Source organism: Osmerus eperlanus, chromosome 1 (assembly GCF_963692335.1).
Source record: "Osmerus eperlanus chromosome 1, fOsmEpe2.1, whole genome shotgun sequence".
NCBI classification, from domain to species: domain Eukaryota; kingdom Metazoa; phylum Chordata; class Actinopteri; order Osmeriformes; family Osmeridae; genus Osmerus; species Osmerus eperlanus.
In genome coordinates this window covers 1,526,513-1,539,546 of record NC_085018.1, presented here as the reverse complement: position 1 = coordinate 1,539,546, position 13,034 = coordinate 1,526,513, and the positions used below count along the sequence as shown (strand labels likewise).

The 13,034-nt window shown below is 50.7% G+C and overlaps 1 protein-coding gene across 1 annotated transcript; it reads right to left on the bottom strand.

Moving 5' to 3' along the window:
• Positions 1 to 8,372: 8,372 nt before the first annotated feature.
• Positions 8,373 to 12,831, bottom strand: gpr37l1a (G protein-coupled receptor 37 like 1a). The gene is made up of 2 exons (XM_062484969.1): positions 11,958 to 12,831; positions 8,373 to 10,845 (listed from the first exon to the last, which is right to left on the bottom strand). The coding sequence occupies exons 1-2, from the start codon at positions 12,657 to 12,659 to the stop codon at positions 9,763 to 9,765; spliced, it is 1,785 nt and encodes a 594-aa protein (XP_062340953.1). The 5' UTR covers positions 12,660 to 12,831; the 3' UTR covers positions 8,373 to 9,762.
• Positions 12,832 to 13,034: the final 203 nt, after the last annotated feature.

Here is a 13,034-nt window from a genome sequence, read left to right as displayed (position 1 = left end):
GTGGGGTCACAGATGCCCTGCGTTTAGGTGGCCAAATCAGTTCCATTTCCATCCATTTGCTGTGCCATTCCACGATTAACCAGGAACCTCGTCCAGAATTGCTGTTGGTACTTGCAACCACACGTATGAAATTCAAAATTAATGTAATTTTCTACCATCTAACATTCAACTAATTCAAATGTTAAAAGGCTTACACTAATTGGTAAATCTACCAAAATACCTGTCAACTGACACTTCTAAACTCCAGCTCCAAAGCAGTGGTCACCTGTGTGTGTGTCGGGGAGTGTACTTCAGTCAGTAGTCACCTGTGTGTGTGTCGGGGAGTGTACTTCAGTCAGTAGTCACCTGTGTGTGTTCAGGGGAGTGTACTTCAGTCAGTAGTCACCTGTGTGTGTTCAGGGGAGGGTACTTCAGTCAGTAGTCACCTGTGTGTGTTCAGGGGAGGGTTCTTTTGTTGTTGTAATATTTACTCTAATCAAGGAATTTGATTAGTGCCTATAGCCCTGCAGTTCTTAATTGTAACCACCAGAGGGCAGCATATATTTAGGTTTCCCTCTCACGCTTCAAGTGCAGAGGAGCTTGGGAAAAGTATGGGAATTGTTCCTCTCATCTTGAGAACCCCCTCCCACGCCAGGCCTCCGTTCCTCCCTCTCTCTTTCTGTCGCTCTCACACTTTTGTTGTCACACACACCCACCCACACACACACACACACACACACACACACACATGCTGTAGTCCCGCCCATGCAGTGAAGCGACACACAGCCCTCAAGGATAGAAAGAGCTCTAACAGATCAGGAGCTTGTTCTTTGTTCCATCCACAACACCAGTGTCTGGTTGGAATCCTGTCTGTCCCCAACTGTTTATTTAATTTGTCATCTTAAAAGTCGTATTAGCCAGAGTTTCCCCCGAGGCCTCCTTCAGATGTCGGTTCTTGACTTTGCTTCACTTAGTCAAGCTTTGCATCAGTGATGGGACTCGATGAATGCAGTATTTGTTAATCACAGAAAGTAAAAGACCTCCGTGTTGACTTGTGAAAGCTTTATTGATGTTTCCCATGTCGACAAAACCGTAAGCCAAACAACTCACAAAGAGGAAGACCTCCCTGTGGCGCGTTGCTGGTACCAACCATGACTGCAATAAGAACCGCTCTCACAAGCGGTCCCCCGCTGGGCTAACTCCGGTCCAGCTCGGTCCCCCGCTGGGCTAACTCCGGTCCAGCTCCTCCCCTACAGAGTCGGAGACAGGCTCGTGACAGACTCAGCTGGGCTGGTTCTGTGCTGCTGACAGGAGGGATGCATGGCGGCTGAGAGGGCGATGCCCTCCTGGCCTGCTGACCCCTGACGTTCCTGCCCCAGACCCCTGGAGATCTGGAGCTCTCAGAGCCGCTTCTGTTTGCATTCCACGCTGGCTGTGAGGCCGTCGGCGTGGTAACGTGTGATGCGGAGGGTTCCTGAGTCTGCTGGGAGCCGATGGGGAACAAGATGGAGCAGCTACCAAAACAGAGAGAGGCTGGGCACAGTGCAGCACATACACACACACACACACAGTCACGAATGCACACACACACACTAACCCTAACGCTAATACACACACACAGGCCCAAATACAGCCAAGCAGTCACAAAAAAACACACAATACAAACACACATACAGGCATACACACATGCCTATAGTATGAATGAACCCCTAATATCATAAGAGCATATGATGTGGACCCTAAACAAAGGTCTCTCACCTGAGGTGGATTTCCTGGATGCACCCCAGTCATGAGACAGCCTGCTGGCCAGACCCTGGAGACCCAGGGAGAGAGACCAGAACCTGGAGATCAGGGAGAGACCAGACCCTGGAGATCAGGGAGAGAGACCAGATCCTGGAGACCCAGGGAGAGAGACCAGATCCTGGAGACCAGGGAGAGACCAGACCCTGGAGACCCAGGGAGAGAGACCAGACCCTGGAGACCAGGGAGAGACCAGATCCTGGAGACCAGGGAGAGACCAGACCCTGGAGACCAGGGAGAGACCAGACCCTGGAGACCCAGAGAGAGAGACCAGGGAGAGACCAGATCCTGGAGACCAGGGAGAGACCAGATCCTGGAGACCAGGGATAGACCAGACCCTGGAGACCAGGGAGAGACCAGACCCTAGAGACCAGGGAGAGACCAGATCCTGGAGACCAGGGAGAGACCAGACCCTAGAGATCAGGGAGAGACCAGACCCTGGAGATCAGGGAGAGACCTGGGCCTTCAAACTCAACTATCAGTCTCCAACTGCTCTGAGATTTTCAAGTCTTTTATTGTCAGATGCACAGAACAACACAGGGTAAGACTGGGCAGTGAAATTCTTAGGACAAGACAACGCAAAGCAACCTGGCATAACATGACATATAAGTACTCAGAACATAGGTTACATCTATGATAAGCTAACATATAATATAATAAACTAAATATACAAAATAATAAACAATACAGTATACTAAAATGAGTGAAGCAGGTTCAGGCATGGCACTCAGGCAGCGCGCGTCACATCACCCATCGCCGTGTTCTTAGCCCATAGGCTTAGCTCGATAGGCGGCGCTATAAGTCGTGTGTGGTAGGTGTCCTGTAGGGCTGGGAGCTTCCTGCCGATGATGAACTCAGCAGACCGGACCACACTACGTAGGGCCTTGCTGATGTTCACCCCGAGGAACCTGAAGCAGCTGACCTTTTCCACTTCGGATCCGTTGATGTGTAGGGGTGCATGCTCCTCCTCCTGCCGCCTCCTATAGTCCACAGTCATCTCCTTAGTCTTGCTTTCGTTGAGAGAGAGGTTATTGTCCTGAAACGATGATGTCAGGGTATCAACCTCCTCTCTGTAGGCTGAATCGTCACTGTCAGAGATGAGGCCCACGATGGTTGTGTCGTCAGCAAACTAAACAAAGAGGTTGGAACTGTGAGTTGCCGCACAGTCATGAGAGAACAAGGAGACCAGGAGAGGGCTGAGCACACAGCCCTGGGGGGTGCCTGTGTTGGTGATCAGTGTGGATGAGGTGCGGTCACCGATTCTCACCACCTGTAGCCTCCCCGTCAGGATATGGATATCATGGATATCAGTCTGGCTGACTGAACACCAAGACCCAGCCTCAGAAAACAACTTGTCACAGAATAGCAATGAGATTGATTGGTCATTGGTCAAACTGGTCATTTCCAGTTGATTTAGTTCCGTAAAGCCAGTTCAATGTAATTCAAGCTCAGTTACTATGGCAACTTATGCTGCAAAACTAGCCTGGTCCGGGGCAGGCTAACTGTCAGGCTTAGCCTGTGTTGTTGCTTAAACAGACGTTCCTGTAACACTGACCTGACGAGGAAGAGATGATTTACCATGGACCTTGTGGCTATGAAGCCATATTTTACTTTATTAACCACTATCAGTTAAAAATGTAGCCCTACATTTATAGACATGTACTTACACTATACATACATTATACAATGATGAACAATGATTTCAGAATGATACAAACCTAAATAGCCTACGTTCTACTTATATGGTAGTTTGTGATACTTATGAGTTTGCTAAATAAAATGTGTCTCATCCCTAAATTATCCCAATAGAATGATCATAGTTACATAAATAGTTAACAGTACAATTGCGAAAACAAACCAAAATCCATGCCTCTATCTTCTATTTTCCCAATACATTAACCAAGTTATTGGTTAAGTGTCAACAAAGTAAACTTAGATGTGTTAAGTGGGTGTATGTTTTTTTAAATCAATGGAGTAAAGGTCTATGAAAAAGGACAACCTACATTTCAATCAGGAGAGACCTGGGATGAGTGAAAGATGTTTATTACAGACTAATAAATGTACTATGGTGTTTGGAGCTTGAACCCCACGGGGAATTATATAGATCAACGCTGGTGGCGGTGGCAGCAGCCGACGACCAATCGAGCCGAAGACTGAGACAGGAACCGGGTGGCGACGGGGTGGTGGAGGGTCGCGCACTTGATAGCATGAACAAACTACAGAGGGAGAGAATCATATTTAAAGGCACGGATCATGTGACGCCATTAATTGATAGCGAGAGCGCTAATCGACCTGAACCCTAGTGACCGTCAGACCAGGGAACGGGGGAAGGTAGGGCGTTCTTAGCGGGGGGAATGAGTAGTGTACGCTACGATTAAGCCCAAGTGCAGGGATCGGTCTTGCCTGACTGAACTTGCGCAAGCTTCATATGGTTCATATGGGGGGGGGGGGGCTTCTGGGGCTTGAGCCCCTAATGTTTCATGTTAAATTTAGGTTGTCATTTTCGGCAAACATAAAAGTCCAATGTAATGTTTATATTACATAATGCTCAAAAAACTATTTTGGGCTACACTGTATGTAATAAAAGGAGGCTAAGCCCCTAATGTTGCCAACGCCTGAAGGAGCTGTCACAGTACTCAGCTTACAGAGAGCGTACTCTCAGGGAGAGGACACCTGAACATTGCTTTCTGCAATGGTCGATCCATATGATCCATGTTCTACCTCTTGGGCTGCTTAAGAATAGGGTGCACCCACAATTATCTTGACAATTGAATCTGGCTTGAATTAGTCAGATTGCGTGAACTATAATTGGCCTTTATGGAACCTCTTTAGCCCCAACTGATTTGTAAGGATAATTCAAGTCAGGTTTGAGACTTTAATCCAAGATTTTTGGAGCGGGCTTTATGGAACAGGCCCCAGGTTCTGTTGGAGTCTAATTCAAAATAATAATACAAAAATAATCACTGCCATGCGTTTTCTGACAGTGTTCCTGACTAAAAATCAGCTTTTCCTTGCTGCTCTGTGGTCTGAAAACTGATTAGCCATTGTTGAAATCTTCTTCAGAGTGTCTCCACTCAACCTGTTGAAGAGCTCAAAGTGGCCATTCCAGAATGTTCATCCAAGTGTTTTCCAAAGGCTGGGACCTGGCTAAAAACCTGTTTACTTAACAGCTTACAAGAAAGCAACCCCACGTTTCATGTGGGTCACCTCACAAATGCACAGTTTCCACTGTCCTCCTAGTCTGCATCGAGGGACTAGGTTCTGGCACATGAACCTACTTAAGGAGACTCTTCAACTTTAAAAGTACTTCATTAGCAACGGAGTACAACGGCTGGCAAGAACAAACAAGTTTAGTGAAAGGAAAAAGAGAACGAGAGAGATGGAGTCTCTCATCTTAATTAACCTTTTTCAAAGATGTCCCCTCCTGCAAGTGCAACAAGCATATGGAGGGCTGGACAGGAGGGTGAGACAGAGGGCTGGACAGGAGGGTGAGACAGAGGGCTGGACAGGAGGGTGAGACAGAGGGCTGGACAGGAGGAGGGGTGAGACAGAGGGCTGGACAGGAGGAGGGGTGAGACAGAGGGCTGGACAGGAGGGTGAGACAGAGGGCTGGACAGGCGGGTGAGACAGAGGGCTGGACAGGAGGGTGAGACAGAAGGCTGGACAGGAGGAGGGGTGAGACAGAGGGCTGAACAGGCGGGTGAGACAGAGGGCTGGACAGAAGGAGGGGTGAGACAGAGGGATGGACAGGAGGGGTGAGACAGAGGGATGGACAGGAGGGTGAGACAGAGGGCTGGGAAGGAGGGTGAGACAGAGGGCTGGACAGGAGGGTGAGGCAGAGGGCTGGACAGAAGGAGGGGTGAGACAGAGGGCTGGACAGGAGGGTGAGACAGAGGGCTGGACAGAAGGAAGGTGAGACAGAGGGCCTGACAGGAGGGTGAGACAGAGGGCTGGACAGGAGGGTGAGACAGAGGGCTGGACAGGAGGGTGAGACAGAGGGCTGGACAGGAGGGTAAGAGAGTTAGAGGTGGTACAGGTGGGGGAGGAGTACATTAGCAACGGAGTACAACGGCTGGCAAGAACAAACAAGTTTAGTGAAAGGAAAAAGAGAACGAGAGAGATGGAGTCTCTCATCTTAATTAACCTTTTTCAAAGATGTCCCCTCCTGCAAGTGCAACAAGCATATGGAGGGCTGGACAGGAGGGTGAGACAGAGGGCTGGACAGGAGGGTGAGACAGAGGGCTGGAGAGGAGGGTGAGACAGAGGGCTGGACAGGAGGAGGGGTGAGACAGAGGGCTGGACAGGAGGAGGGGTGAGACAGAGGGCTGGACAGGAGGGTGAGACAGAGGGCTGGACAGGCGGGTGAGACAGAGGGCTGGACAGGAGGGTGAGACAGAAGGCTGGACAGGAGGAGGGGTGAGACAGAGGGCTGAACAGGCGGGTGAGACAGAGGGCTGGACAGGAGGGTGAGACAGAGGGCTGGACAGGAGGAGGGGTGAGACAGAGGGCTGGACAGGAGGAGGGGTGAGACAGAGGGCTGGACAGGAGGGTGAGACAGAGGGCTGGACAGGAGGGTGAGACAGAGGGCTGGACAGGAGGGTGAGACAGAGGGTGGACAGGAGGGTGAGACAGAGGGCTGGACAGGAGGGTGAGACAGAGGGCTGGACAGAAGGAGAGTGAGACAGATGGCTGGACAGAAGGAGGGTGAGACAGAGGGCTGGACAGGAGGGTGAGACAGAGGGCTGGACAGGAGGAGGGGTGAGACAGAGGGCTGGACAGAAGGAGGGGTGAGACAGAGGGATGGACAGGAGGGGTGAGACAGAGGGATGGACAGGAGGGTGAGACAGAGGGCTGGGAAGGAGGGTGAGACAGAGGGCTGGACAGGAGGGTGAGGCAGAGGGCTGGACAGAAGGAGGGGTGAGACAGAGGGCTGGACAGGAGGGTGAGACAGAGGGCTGGACAGAAGGAAGGTGAGACAGAGGGCCTGACAGGAGGGTGAGACAGAGGGCTGGACAGGAGGGTGAGACAGAGGGCTGGACAGGAGGGTGAGACAGAGGGCTGGACAGGAGGGTAAGAGAGTTAGAGGTGGTACAGGTGGGGGAGGAGTGTCTGGCTTCACAGAGCAGCTGACAGAACCCCGCAGCCCCACCCAACACCCCCACCCCCTGCACATGTTGCCACAGCAACCACCAGAGAAACCGAGGGGGTTTTGGGACAGGAGGGTGAGACAGTGGGCTGGACAGGAGGGTGAGACAGAGGGCTGGACAGGAGGGTGAGACAGAGGGCTGGACAGAAGGAGGGTGAGACAGAGGGCTGGACAGGAGGGTGAGACAGAGGGCTGGACAGAAGGAGGGTGAGACAGAGGGCTGGACAGAAGGAGGGTGAGACAGAGGGCTGGACAGAAGGATGGTGAGACAGAGGGCTGGACATAAGGAGGGTGAGACAGAGGGCCGGACAGGAGGGTGATATAGACGGCCGGACAGGAGGGTGAGACAGAGGGCCGGACAAGAGGGTGAGACAGACGGCTGGACAGAAGGAGGGTGAGACAGAGGGCTGGACAGAAGGAGGGTGAGACAGAGGGCTGGACAGGAGGGTGAGACAGAGGGCTGGACAGGAGGGGTGAGACAAAGGGCTGGACAGGATGGTGAGACAGAGGGCTGGACAGAAGGAGAGTGAGACAGATGGCTGGACAGAAGGAGGGTGAGACAGAGGGCTGGACAGGAGGGTGAGACTGAGGGCTGGACAGGAGGGTGAGACAGAGGGCTGGACAGAAGGAGGGGTGAGACAGAGGGATGGACAGGAGGGTAAGAGAGTTAGAGGTGGTACAGGTGGGGGAGGAGTGTCTGGCTTCACAGAGCAGCTGACAGAACCCCGCAGCCCCACCCAACACCCCCACCCCCTGCACATGTTGCCACAGCAACCACCAGAGAAACCGAGGGGGTTTTGGGAAAGTGCAGCCGGGTTGTTTTGATCACTGTGCCCCCAACCCCCCCATTCCTCCACCCCAACTTCACTTCTTTCTTTTTGGCCGACCAATGGGGGGGGGGGGGGGGGGGTTCTGGAAGGGGGGGACTCAAATGTGACTGTAGCTTGGCAACTGAGTTGGTGGCCAGCTATTGATATGCGGCAAGGGGGCTTTGGCTGGGGTGGGGGAAGGGGAGGGCAGCTAGGGACAATGCTGGCCTTATGAGAGCTGTTCCCCTCAGTCCTTTCTCCAGGCCCAGGCACAACTAAGTGGGAGGACAAATATTTCAGCTCCGGGAGCTGGGACGCATCACACAGGACAGATGCAGCTGGGAGAAGAAGCCCCGCTGTCTCTGTGTGAGAGAGGAACACATGGTGGGAGTGTGTACGTGTGTGGGAGAGACCGAGTGAGCGGGAGAGACTGAGGTCGTTTGTAACCGTCTGTGTGTCCGTGAGTGTGTGTGTCTGTGTAAATGTGTGTGTCTGTGTAAATGTGTGTGTCTGTGTAAATGTGTGAGGGAGTGTGTGTGCGTGCAGACATAGTAGCCTGTTTAACCTCATACTGAAGTGCTCATGCAGGGAATGTTTTCCCTCAGCGATGATCTCTTCGACCAGAAAACATGACAACATTCTCAGTCAGCCTCAGAGTTTATTGGGTAGAGAACTGAGTAACAAAAATTACCAAAAATATACTATCAATATTACATCTCTACTAAATACAGTATGTTATTTTGAATTCACAGGTAGCGACATATATTCACAATGCCAGGGTACTTACCATTGCCAGGTGTAATATCATATTTGAGTAATATTAGCATTTACACAGTTTGTGAGAAAATTGTTTTTCAGTTTAGATTTTCCTATGACATGAAGGTGAGGGGGTATCTCTTCGTATATGTATATTGGATTGAGTCAAAGTTGTAAACAGTTTTTCAAACTCACATCTTGTGTAAAGTAAAGTAACAAGCTTTTCCAGTTCATATTAACATTCTTCTTACATAATTTGTTTCAAAGTTTCAAAGGTTTATAAACTTTGTTGTTGAATACTGGTTCGAAATGCATTGGTTGTAATCTCGCTACATGATATGTGAAAATAGTATGTTTAGTAGATGTTAGAAATCTTACACAAGAGAAATAGCTACCATAGTTTTCTAGTGGTCTGACCTCCCTCTCTGCTAGGCTACAGAAAGCTGAGAAAGGGCTTAGAACTGAAAAACAAGAAATAGACTGACATAGTCCCGTATCTGATGTTGTTTCAAGACTGAAATGGTTTTGTGGGTCTTGAAGGACAAAAGATTGAGAAACGCCACACCCAGACAATTAATATTATTCCCACATCCATTAAAAACTGATAAATTCATGAGGGTTAACTCCAACATGAATTGAGTTGTTTAAGCAAAAGTCTTTTGATTGAGTTGAGTTCACTGATTAAACCCCAACAGAACATTGACTGTAAACTGAATCACCAGTGATGAATATTATGACAAACTTTGACGCCGTGTGTCACTGGTTCACATTCCTTGGGTTCTGGAAGATTCCTTGAAGGCATGCGGAAAGAGAACAGTCAGCCCACAGTACAGTCCCTTTGACTTCTTCAACTCTGCTTAAATGACCCACAGCTTGCCAACATAATTGTTTTCTTTTTTTCATAAAAACTCATAAAAAAAAGTCAGTGACCTTTCAAAACTAGTGGTTGATCAAAGTTTTGAGCTCAGCTTTCCTCGTATTCAGCGACAAATGTACAGTTTTGATTGACATATCTACATACATTTCAAAGCCAAACCAAACAGAACAAACCAAAGTCATAGAAGAGAGTGTTCATTCACTGCAAGTCTGTAACCCTAACTACTGAACATCGTCTCTCTAGAAAAGACTTGGGCCCAAAACGTCCAGCAGGCTGCCTCTCTATGTGGACCCGGTCCATCCAGTGTGGCCTGAAGATGGAGGAGCAGGGCAGCTTCCTGACTGTGTCCCCAGCTGAGCTGCCCTCGGCTGGGGCCGAGCTAGAGGCCTTCGGCCTCAGCAGGGAGTACCGATAGCCAGCACAGAGGACGCGTCCTTCGCCTTGTCAAAGTAGATCGTTGGTGAAGTCCCAGACACGATCTTCAGCTTGTCTTTCTTGGGGGAGGGAGTGGAGGGGGAGAGGGGGGAGAGGGAGGGGGGGGAGAGGGACGAGGGGGAGGAGAGAGCGGAGGCAGAGGTGGAGGGGGCCGTGGCGGAGGTGGAGGAGGAGGCGTCTGGGAGACACTCGTCGCAGCAGCAGCAGCAGCAGTCCATGAAGGCCCGGCCGAGCGAGCGGCACAGACACAGCAGAACCACCGGCGTCGCCGAGCAACGCACAAACAGCAGGAACTGGCCAATCAGAGCCAGGAGGGCCTCGGTGGCCGTGGAGACAGGGGAGGAGAGGTACGCCAGGACGATGCTGCAGGCGTTCTCGGGCAGGTTACAGCCGGCGTAGATGGCGGCTAGCGCCACCACAGTGGAGCTCAAACGCTGCTCCCAGCGGACACGCTGCTTGTTCTTCAGCGAAGACGAGGAGGACGAGGAGGAAGAGGAGGAGCGACTGCCGGCTGTGCCGCCGGAGCCGGCTCCTCCCCGCAGCGCCTCCTGCGCCGCCACGTGCCTCGTCACCAACTGGCAAGCCAGCGTGAACAACAAGGGTAAGCAGAAGTAGCAACCAAAGTACCACCACATGCGCGCCTCGTGGTAGGTTAGCACCAGGGAGTACACCGACTCCGGCAGGTCCAAGGAGGGCCTGCGGACGCACATGTCCACCAGGGGGCCCCCCGGCTGGGGCTGCTGCACGCCCCCAAGAGGACCTCCGTCCCTGGAGGCCCTCAGCCCAGCGAGGGCCCCCAGACGGGGGGTGGTGTCGCGGGCGGAGGGCAGGGTGCTGAGGGTCTCCTGGCTGAGCTTCCAGAGCAGGAGCTCGGGCGCGGCCAGCAGCATGGAGCCCAGCCACACCACGGCCAGCTTGGCCAGGATGGACTGGCAGGGCTCCACGCGCGGGCCGGCGCGGAGGGGCGGGCCGGCGGTGACGGCATGGAAACGGTCGATGCTCAGGGCGCACAGGCTGAAGGTGGCCACGCCCAGAGAGGTGACCTTGACAGGGGGGAGGAGAAGGGCAAAAGGAGAGCAGGGAGGGAGGGAGGTTATGGGAGGTATAGAGGTAGGAAAAAGAGTGCAGGGAAGATGGAGAATGGAGAGAAGGGGTGAATCATTTTAATAAAAGACCAGACAGTAGTTAGAGGAGAAGGGACATATGAAATAAATCATCAGAGATTATTCTACCAAAAGAAACATTGATACACTGTAAATCCCGCAGAAGTACAGTTGCCCATACAGTACAAACTGTCTGACCTCAAATGACTCCTGCAGCTATCTCAAGGAAATGTAAGACTGTCATAAAATCCAACTGTATTACTCTGAATTGGCCGAGTAGGCAATCGTTATCCAATGCCCAATAGTTAAACGCTTTACTTGACAAAACTTTGTTTACTTTTTCGATCATTTGCCGTGCCGTTATGTTGAAAAAAAACGAATGCCGTAAAATATATGGACATTTTGCTATTCTTGGGCTTGGTAGAAAGAGAGCACAGCCTATCATTATCGAGGTCACTCTGGCCCCAAATCCCCTCCTCCAGCAAGAGTCTAATGCCATCAATTAGTTAAGCACACCCCTTCAACAATTAAAGTAAGGCGCTCGTTAGCATAACAATGAGCTAACTGCCGAGACACAGTGAGGGGCTGGCAGGCTACTAACTCAGTCTACAGACAACTATATACACAGGCAATGGTGCACATACTGCAATTACTAGCTACTTACACACCCATCCAGTCATTAAGTACAGTTTAAACTTGAAGTATGGCATAGGCCTACTCTGGATAAACAGTGTGTAACTGTAGTATTTCCCAGAATGTAGAAATTGGCTTATTAGGTAATACGCCCAAAGAATTGCTGGAACGTTAGTTATTATGCTATTGTACAATATGTAGTATAGTAATTGTAATATTTACTTAGACTTTTAACTTTTAACTTTAACTTTGTTTTGAAGAGTATCCCAACACGGACTTGTAAAGTCTAGATCTGACCAAATAATATTGTAGTATTCTTTTAATGGGCTGGGTGTTTTTATAAACACCTGCACATGACGCACCTGTCCGGTTTCTGCCTAACGTTTGCATTTTTGCTGACAAAGGATCACTTCTCTTACCTCCAAGTACGGAACTAGACGACACGAGAGGTCACCTAGCAACCTTTTCGTGGTGAGTTCGTTGAAGATGACGACGGGCAAGCAGAAGAACAGCACCAGAAAGTCCCAGAAAGCCAAGCTGGCCAGGATGCAGTTCCAAGCGCTCTTCAGGTAGTAATTGTGCCACACTATACACATGAGCGCGAGGTTTCCCACTATACCCACGGCGAACAAGATGAGAGCCAGTAGCATGACCGTGTAAGCCCCGTAGGAGCTCTCGGTAACGGGGTAGAGTGGGTTGTGAAGGAGCACAGTTCCTTTGTTAGAGGAGTTTCCCCGGGCCCCTACGTTCACAGCACCATCGGAATGATGTGCGCTGTTAGGTGTTGTAAAGTAACCGTCCGGATCATAAGGTCTAGGGTGTCGGTAATTATGAGGAGAATTCTGGTCCCGTTTCTTTGGGCTCCCATCTTTGGCGCCTCGGGGGATTCTTTTGGGGTAGATGTCGAAATTCTGAGATGTGGATTCCTTTATCGTGATAGATTCACCCTGCTGAGGACTCACCCATGCGGCAAAATCCTCTTGGGTCAATTCACCTGCCTCCCGGTTCAACTCTGTGCCTAGGGCGGTCCTCTCCTTACTCAGCGCTGCGTGGCCAGAGCCAATTCGACGAGACTCTAAAGTCCTCAAAAACAGCAACAACAACGTTAAAAGAGCAGTCATTTTCAAAGGTCTTTCCAATATTGCCCTGCAGAAAGCCTACAAAAGTTTATTTAAATGCGCAGACTGCGAGTTTAGAAGACTTTCCCAAATGCCAAGCACGGCGATCGTCTACCAAGGAACACGATTTCTATTCGGGCTGGTCAGAACTCGATACAACTGGTGCTGATGAGAAAGTTGGTGTGACTGAAGCGTGTGTCCGTTACTGCTGCTGCCTTCTGGCTGGGCTGGTGGAGAGGACACTTGCGCCACCCCATGGCATCAGTGTGGTAGTCTAGATACTAGGCTATTTGTAGTAGCTACTATTTCAAAATGTTAAAGACGTTTTTGTAAGGCATTTCCTGACCATAAATTACATGGGTGACTGTAATGTAAAGC

Excerpts from the sequence above, each read along its gene's own strand:
- gpr37l1a (XM_062484969.1), bottom strand. The coding sequence starts at position 12,659 with ATGACTGCTCTTTTAACGTTGTTGTTGCTGTTTTTGAGGACTTTAGAG. Across the intron at positions 10,846-11,957 it reads GTCTAGTTCCGTACTTGGAG|GTCACCTCTCTGGGCGTGGC; the intron begins GTAAGAGAAGTG and ends CCCCCTGTCAAG.